General features: G+C 66.7%; 1 protein-coding gene across 1 annotated transcript in view; it reads left to right on the top strand.

Moving 5' to 3' along the window:
- SBF1 (SET binding factor 1) overlaps positions 1-8224 on the top strand; it is a 27377-nt gene that overhangs the window by 11878 nt on the left and 7275 nt on the right. Inside the window, 20 exon segments of the mRNA XM_015568720.1 lie at positions 7-75; positions 281-349; positions 428-586; positions 659-921; positions 1000-1172; positions 1249-1322; positions 1394-1589; positions 1782-1876; positions 2268-2494; positions 2590-2723; positions 2821-3028; positions 3102-3298; positions 3380-3517; positions 6161-6238; positions 6532-6713; positions 6784-6960; positions 7366-7653; positions 7736-7870; positions 7873-8010; positions 8084-8215. Coding sequence (XP_015424206.1) covers positions 7-75; positions 281-349; positions 428-586; positions 659-921; positions 1000-1172; positions 1249-1322; positions 1394-1589; positions 1782-1876; positions 2268-2494; positions 2590-2723; positions 2821-3028; positions 3102-3298; positions 3380-3517; positions 6161-6238; positions 6532-6713; positions 6784-6960; positions 7366-7653; positions 7736-7870; positions 7873-8010; positions 8084-8215 — 3132 coding nt within the window.

Here is an 8224-nt window from a genome sequence, read left to right as displayed (position 1 = left end):
GTGCAGCAGAACCGCGCCGTCCTGGACCACCAGCAGTTTGACTTTGTCGTCCGCATGATGAACTGCTGCCTGCAGGTGAGGCGGCCGGCACGGGGCCCGCAGGGGTCCTGGCACTGCCAGGGGGTGGGGGAGGCCCTGGTCTGTGGGTGGGTACTGGGTTGTCCTGCCCTGAACCTTTGAACAGCCCAGGGCAGCCTGGGGAAGGTTCAGGAACCGTAGTGGTTGGTGCCCTGGGAGGCGAGGCGTGGAGGAAGGTCTGACGGCTCTGCCGCTGCCGCAGGACTGCACCTCTCTGGACGAGCACGGCATCGCAGCCGCCCTGCTGCCCCTGGTCACTGCCTTCTGCCGGGTGAGTGCTGGTGGCCCTGTGTGCCCTCCCCCCCGCCCCTTCCCGTTGCCCCTGCTGACACCCGCCTGGCCTCTGTAGAAGCTGAGCCCGGGGGTGACGCAGTTTGCGTACAGCTGCGTGCAGGAGCATGTGGTGTGGAGCACGCCCCAGTTCTGGGAGGCCATGTTCTACGGGGATGTGCAGACCCACATCCGGGCCCTCTACTTGGAACCTGCCGAGGACCGAGACCCCTCCCAGGTGTGTGAGGACTCCGGGGCCTGGGAGTGGGGGGCGGGGCTTGCCCGTCCCGGCTCACCTCAGCTATGGCAGGGCTGGGAGGAGCCTGCAGAGGAGGAGCGCTCGGCCCTGGATGTGGCGTCCGAGCAGCGGCGTCTGTGGCCCATGCTGAGCCGCGAGAAACAGCAGGAGCTGGTGCAGAAAGAGGAGAGCACGGTGTTCAGCCAGGCCATCCACTACGCCAACCGCATGAGCTACCTGCTGCTGCCCCTCGACTCCAGCAAGAGCCGCCTGCTGCGTGAGCGCGCAGGGCTGGGCGACCTGGAGAGCGCCAGCAACAGCCTGGTCACCAGCAGGTGGGTGGGCCTCCGTGGGCCTGGGGCGGGGGGGGGCTTGGTCGTGAGGCCTGTACCCACCATGCCCTCCCGGCCCAGCATGGCGGGCAGTGTGGCCGAGAGCTATGACACGGAGAGTGGCTTTGAGGACGCAGAGACCTGTGACGTAGCCGGGGCTGTTGTCCGCTTCATCAATCGCTTCGTGGACAAGGTCTGCACAGAGAGTGGGGTCACCAGCGACCACCTCAAGGGGCTGCATGTCATGGTGCCAGGTATGGGGGGTCTGGGTCTGGACACGCTCCCTGTGGGCCCTGGGCGTGGCCCCGGGTGAGGACTGTTGTCTCCCAGACATCGTCCAGATGCACATCGAGACCCTGGAGGCCGTGCACCGCGAGAGCAGGAGGCTGCCCCCCATCCAGAAGGTGCGTGGGGCCTGGGGGGCTGGGCCCCGGCCTGGGCTGGGTCCTGAAGCGCCGCTTCTGTGTCTGAGCAGCCGAAGCTGCTGCGGCCTCACCTGCTGCCTGGCGAGGAGTGTGTGCTGGACGGCCTGCGTGTCTACCTGCTCCCCGACGGGCGTGAGGAGGGCTCTGGGGGCAGCGGGGGTGGCCCCGCAGTGCTCCCGGCCGAGGGTGCCGTCTTCCTCACCACCTACCGGGTCATCTTCACGGGGATGCCCACCGACCCCCTGGGTGAGCCTGTGGACACGCCTCTGTCCTGCCTCACACCCGGGGCTTTGGAACGAGTAGGACTCTCCCTGCCTCTCCTTCCCCATCTCGGGTGCAGGTCCCTGCTTCCCTCCCCCTGCCCGGCCCCCTTAGCCCTGGGACCCCAACGTTGGGACTGTCCCCTCCCGTCCCCTGACTCTGTGCCGCCTGTCACAGTGGGGGAGCAGGTGGTGGTCCGCTCCTTCCCGGTGGCCGCGCTGACCAAGGAAAAGCGCATCACGGTCTCGACGCCCGTGGAACAGATCCCGCAGGTGGGCCCGCGGGGGGGGGTGGGGTGGCAGGACGCAGTGGGTGATCTGCCAGCTTTGGGGCGCTCCTGTTTGCTCTACGGGGCCCCCACCTTTGAGTCTGTGTCTGGAGTGTGCTGCATAAGCTCAGCACGACCCAAATGTACACGGATGAGGAGGAAGCACGGTTAGAGGCCGTGCTCCGCGGCCTGACAGCCACACTGGCCGGTGGCGAGGGCCCGTGTGCCCAGTGCTGGCGGCGCTCCCTTGGAGCGGCACACCTGCCAGCCCCAGGTGTGCACGGCACGATGCAGAGGCAAGGGGGCCCTTCACAGCCGGGCGCTGGGCCTTCCCCGACCCCCGGGGCCCATCTGGTCGCAGGGTGTTGACCATCCACCTCATTTGGGAGGCACAGGGCTTCCTGTAGGCTCGCCCGACCTCAGAGGTCTTGTGTCTGACGCAGCTGCTGAAGATGGCCTTCGACGAGGAGGTCGGGTCCGAGAACGCCGAGCTCTTCCGCAAGCAGCTGCACAAGCTGCGGTACCCGCTGGACATCAGGACCACCTTCGCCTTCACCCAGGGCTCCGCGCACACGCCCAGCCGGCCGCCCCGCACCACCAAGGACAAGGGTCCCTCTCTCAGGTGTGGAGCGGGGCCCGGTGCCAGGGAGCCCACACCTCCCAAACTGCTGGGCGCAGGCCTGTGCCTGTCTGCTCACTGCTGACCTCGCACTCCAGGACCCTGTCCCGGAACCTCGTGAAGAACGCCAAGAAGACGATGGGGCGGCCGCACGTCACTCGGAAGAAGTACAACCCCCCCAGCTACGAGCACAGGGGCCAGTCCCCCGAGGACCAGGAGGATGAGATCTCAGGTGGGGTGCGGGCAGCCCTGGGTGCTCGGGGTGAAAACCCCTGTGCAGGGGCCCTGGTGCTGTGGGGGTGACGATTCCTGTTGCCTGGCCTACCCAGTGTCAGAGGATCTGGAGCCCGGCACGCTGACCCCGACCTCGGCCCTGAAGCCCTCCGACCGCATGACCATGAGCAGCCTGGTGGAGCGGGCCTGCTGCAGGGACTACCAGCGCCTGGGCCTGGGCACACTGAGCAGCAGCCTGAGCCGCGCCAAGTCGGAGCCCTTCCGCATCTCCCCGGTCAACCGCATGTACGCCATCTGCCGCAGGTGCGTGCTGGCCTGGAGGAAGCCACGGGCTGGGGTGCTGCCTGCAGCCGCCTCACCTCACGCCCCCCCACAGCTACCCGGGGCTGCTGATCGTGCCCCAGAGCGTCCAGGACAATGCGCTGCAGCGTGTCTCCCGCTGCTACCGCCAGAACCGCTTCCCCGTGGTCTGCTGGCGCAGTGGACGCTCCAAGGCTGTGCTGCTGCGCTCAGGGGGCCTGCATGGCAAGGGTGTCGTCGGTCTCTTTAAGGCCCAGAACACGCCTTCTCCAGGTACCCTCCCTCGTCCTCATGCGTGCCCTGGGCCCCGTGCCCCATGCCCACTGCCCACTGCAGCTCTGCCTCCTGCCCCAGGCCAGTCCCAGGCGGACTCCAGCAGCTTGGAGCAGGAGAAGTACCTGCAGGCCGTGGTCAGCTCCATGCCCCGCTACGCCGACACATCCGGCCGCAACACCCTCAGCGGCTTCTCCTCAGCCCACATGGGCGGTCATGGTGAGGGGGCTCATGGGCCAGAGGACTTTTGGGGGTCATGGTGACATTTATGGAGGGCAGGTCAGTGAGGGGGCAGAATGTTTGGGGTCTGAGATGAGGGAGAAGGTCCAGCATGGGACCAGGTAAGTGCCCTGAGTCCCTGCTCTGACCACTCCTATCCCCCCCACTGCGCTCCCTGACCTCCCGGCCGTCCATGGACACAGCATCCCTCCTGCATCCCCTCAGCGTCCCCATGGCCCACTCCATCCAGCCAGCCTCCCTCTTGGCTTCTCTCCTTATCTGTCCTGGCCCCTTGGGCCTTGTCTGCACTGGTCTCCCCATCCCTGTCCCCACCACGGCCCCCTCCGTGCACACTGGACCCGCTGTCCCCAGGTGGCCCATGCTGGCAGGACTCGCCCTCCCTCTGTCCACGCCAGCCCTGCCCAAGAGCCCGCCCTCTTCTGTGGCTCTGCCCTGCACGCAGAGAAGGCCCCAGGCCCTGAAGGTCGGGCGGAAGGCCTAGGGCCATCAGTGGACCCTGCCCTTTGCTGCAGGGACACGTGCAGGGTGGCCCCTGTAGAGGGGTGGTCTGGCTGCCTGGGCAACAGGTGGGGAACTATTGAGGAGGTGAGCCAGGTGGGTGCTGGGTGCGGGGAGAGGCTCAGATTTCGGGAACCACCCATGAGGGCCTCATTCTGTAACAAGGGAGGAGTGTCTTCCTCGGGGTCCCACTCCAAGGCACTTACTTCTGCATCCCCTTTCCCACCTGATCTCATAGGCTTCTGCCTGACCCCAACCCCCCCCACCCCCCACACACCGTGTCTAACCCTGTCTCCCCCATCTGCCTCCATTTCTTCCATCTGACCCCGTCTCTCCATCTGACCCCATCTCTCCATCTGACCCCGTCTCCCCCTCTGACCCCGTCCCCATCTGAGACCCCATCTCTCCATCTGACCCTGTCTCCCCCTGGCTGCCGTGGCTCAGGTGCCACATGAGGGCCACTTCTCCGTGAGCCCCACCCCATTGGTGCAGAGGGGATGTGGTGGTTGCTTCTTGGTCAGACCTCTCTGGTTCCCTCCATCCCTACTCTCGTACTTGTCCGTGTTTTTCTCTGCAGTCAGCACGCTGGGGTGACAGGTGGGTTTTGGGGGCTGGTGGAACTCCCCCCAGGCCAAGCCTTCCAGAAGCCCGTACGTCCTCCTCCCGTCTCCCCATCTGCCCCCGTCTCCCCATCTGACCCCGTCTCCCCATCTAACCCCATCTCTCCATCTGACCCCGTCTCCCCATCTGACCCCGTCTCCCCATCTGACCCCATCTCTCCATCTGACCCTGTCTCCCCCTGGCTGCCGTGGCTCAGGTGCCACATGAGGGCCACTTCTCCGTGAGCCCCACCCCATTGGTGCAGAGGGGATGTGGTGGTTGCTTCTTGGTCAGACCTCTCTGGTTCCCTCCATCCCTACTCTCGTACTTGTCCGTGTTTTTCTCTGCAGTCAGCACGCTGGGGTGACAGGTGGGTTTTGGGGGCTGGTGGAACTCCCCCCAGGCCAAGCCTTCCAGAAGCCCGTACGTCCTCCTTGATTCTGAGTCCCCAGGTCTGCCATCCTCCACCCCTGACTGGAGGAGGGGCTCCAGGTGCACGAGGGCCTCGCCTGCCCCTCCTGCCCTCACGCTCCCTCAGTGTCTGAGCAGCCTCCCTCCCAACCTGGCCTGTAGTCTCAGCCCGCACTTCAGGGCTCACGTCCCCTGTCCGTCACCACTTACTGGGCACTGGGGACAAGGGGGCCGGGAACAGGCAGCCAGGCACCCTGGTGGGTGCGCATGGGGATGTCCTCTGGGGCACAGGTCTGACCTTCTCCTCAGCGCTCTGGTTCGTGGCTTCTGCTTTTCCACACATCAGGGGCCACCTTTGCATGCGATTGTGGGGACACGGTGGCACTGCCACCCACCCTACCCTGGTGCCTGCACCTCCCTGTGGCCACCTGGGCACTTCTGGCTCCACAGCCTCCTGGTCCCCCAGCTTCAGGGCAGCCCAGGCTCCGTCCACGTGACAAGGACACCTGTGTCCTCCCTGGGTGTGCCTCCTGTCCCCGCGTGGAGGGGCGCTAGTGGGCAGGGCCGTGTCCCTGCAGCCGCCTCAGGCGACCAAGGCTGGATGCAGGCTTTGGAGCAGCTGCCTGGCGAGGTTCCCTGTGCCTCAAGCTGGGCCGGACCAGCCCATGAGCCTTGGGCCTTCCTCCCCGGTGGACAGCACCGCTCGGCCTGGGGCTGGGCTGGGCCATCTGTGTCCTTGACTGCACGTGCTCCCTGGCTGCGGCTGGAGCTCCCGGATCTGGTGGCTGCTGGGAAGAGGCTACTTGGTGGGATGTGCTGTGAGCGGCTTGGGGCCGTGCTGTGGGGTCCAAGGGCCCAGGGACAGGTCGTAGAGGAGGTATCTGAAGGGGGGCCCAGGATTCCTGCCTCCTCTGACCCTTCCTACCTGCCCCTGCCAGAGGACCTGGGAGAACCCTGCAGGTTGGCCCTGGCGTGGACCCTGCTGTCTGGGAGCTTCTAGGGGGGCTCGGTGGAACCCAGTCCTGCATTGGCCCCTTTGGTCCACAAGACCCCATGCTGGGCACCCACGTGGGCCTGGGCCAGGCCTGAGCCTTCTTTCTGCTGTGCCCCCAGTGCCCAGCCCCAGAGCCAGGGTCACCACGCTGTCCAACCCCATGGCGGCCTCGGCCTCCAGACGGACTGCACCCCGAGGTACCGTACCATCCACTTAGGCTGGCTCCCCACACCTGGCACAGATGCCCCCGTGTGACTGAGTCGTCGTGGGCACTAACGTCCCCCCACGCCTGCCACTAACGCCCCACACAACAGACTGGCATAACTGAGCCCTACCACAGCCCTGGGCACTAACCTGGCCCCCGAGTCCTGCCCCTGCCCCGGCCCTGACGCAGCTCAGGGCCTGCTGGCCTCCCCGCCTCCCCGGGAGCTCAGCCCCAGGTAAGTGGTGCCCGGCCCAGCTCGGGGGCTCACCTGGTCTCTCCTTGCAGGTAAATGGGGCAGCGTTCGGGCCAGCGGGCGCAGTGGTGGGCTCGGTGGTGATGTGGGCTCCCGGCTAGCAGGCAGAGACACGCGGGGGCCCCCCCAGGCGAACGGGGCTCCCCCAGACTCAGGCTTTCCGCGGCCCCAGCGTGCAGCCCTCTACATCATTGGGGACAAGGCCCAATTCAAGGTGACTGGTCGGGGCATGGGGCCAGGTGGGGCCTGGAGCCGGGCAGGTCTCACCCTGTGCCCTCCTCCAGGGCGTGCGACCAGACCCCCTGCAGCAGTGGGCGCTGGTGCCCATCGAGATGTTCGAGGCCCGGCAGGTGAAGACCAGCTTCAAGAAGCTGCTGAAGGCCTGTGTCCCGGGCTGTCAGGACTTCGAGTCCGGCCCCACCTTCCTGCGCTCGCTGGAGGATTCGGAGTGGCTCACCCAGGTCTGCACTGCCCTGTCCCCACTGTGGCCGAGGGCCCTCGGGGGGTGAGGAGATGGGGAGGGGCTGTCAGGCTGCCCCGGGTGCCGGGCCTTCACTCCCTGCTGCCAAGGGCAGGGGAGGTCTTGGCTCACTTATCCAGCAGGGTTGGGCCCTGGGAGGGAGCGACGGCCACTTCCCACCCCGGTCAGGGCCAAGGCTATCCTTGGCGGGGTGCTGTGCATCCCAAGGACGGGCCCCCTCTCCAGAGCTGGGGGCTGGGGAGGGCGGGAGGCAGCAGGGTCCAGCTGTTCGTCGCTGTGCCTACCTTGCCGGCTACCCTGGGTGCATTGCCCACCTGGCTGCCCTCCTGGGGGCGTGTGGGTCCTGGGCTGGTCGGGGCCGGTCTGAGGCTGCTGGTCCCTGCAGATCCACAAGCTGCTACATGTGTCGGTGATGGTGGTGGAGCTGCTGGACTCGGGCTCCTCGGTGCTGGTGAGCCTGGAGGACGGCTGGGACATCACCACGCAGGTGGTGTCCCTGGTGCAGCTGCTCTCGGACCCCTTCTACCGCACACTGGAGGGCTTCCGCCTGCTGGTGGAGAAGGAGTGGCTGTCCTTTGGCCATCGCTTCAGCCACCGGGGGGCCCACACCCTGGCCGGGCAGAGCAGCGGCTTCACGCCCGTCTTCCTGCAGTTCCTGGACTGTGTGCACCAGGTGAGTGGGTGGCTGTGGTGGAAGGCTGGGCCCCCGGGTCCTGGTCCCTGGCTCCTGACCCCTAACCTCTGACCCTGCACAGGTCCACCTGCAATTCCCCATGGAGTTCGAGTTCAGTCCCTTCTACCTCAAGTTTCTGGGCTACCACCACGTGTCCCGCCGCTTCCGGACCTTCCTGCTGGACTCGGACTATGAGCGCATCGGGGCTCAGTGCTGCCCCCTGCAGGGCTGCTGTACGAGGAGAAGGGGGAGCGCAAGGGCCCGCAGGCCTGCAGGTCTGTGTGGGAGTATGTGGACCGGCTGAGCAAGAGGACGCCCGTGTTCTACAACTACATGTACGCGCCCGAGGACACGGAGGTGAGCTGGGCAGGGCCTGGTTGAGCCAGTGGCCTTCTCCTGGCCCAGCTCCTCATGCCACGCCTGCCCCCAGGTCCTGCGGCCCTACAGCAACGTGTCCAACCTGAAGGTGTGGGACTTCTACACCGAGGAAACGCTGGCCCAGGGCCCCCCCTATGACTGGGAGCTGGCCCAGGTGTCCCCGGAGCCCCCGGAGGAGGAGCGCTGACGGCGG

This window comes from Myotis davidii, unplaced genomic scaffold, assembly GCF_000327345.1.
Source record: "Myotis davidii unplaced genomic scaffold, ASM32734v1 scaffold845, whole genome shotgun sequence".
In the NCBI taxonomy this organism is placed as follows: domain Eukaryota; kingdom Metazoa; phylum Chordata; class Mammalia; order Chiroptera; family Vespertilionidae; genus Myotis; species Myotis davidii.
The sequence above is the reverse complement of the archived record's forward strand: the minus strand, read 5'-3'. Positions and strand labels throughout refer to the sequence as shown.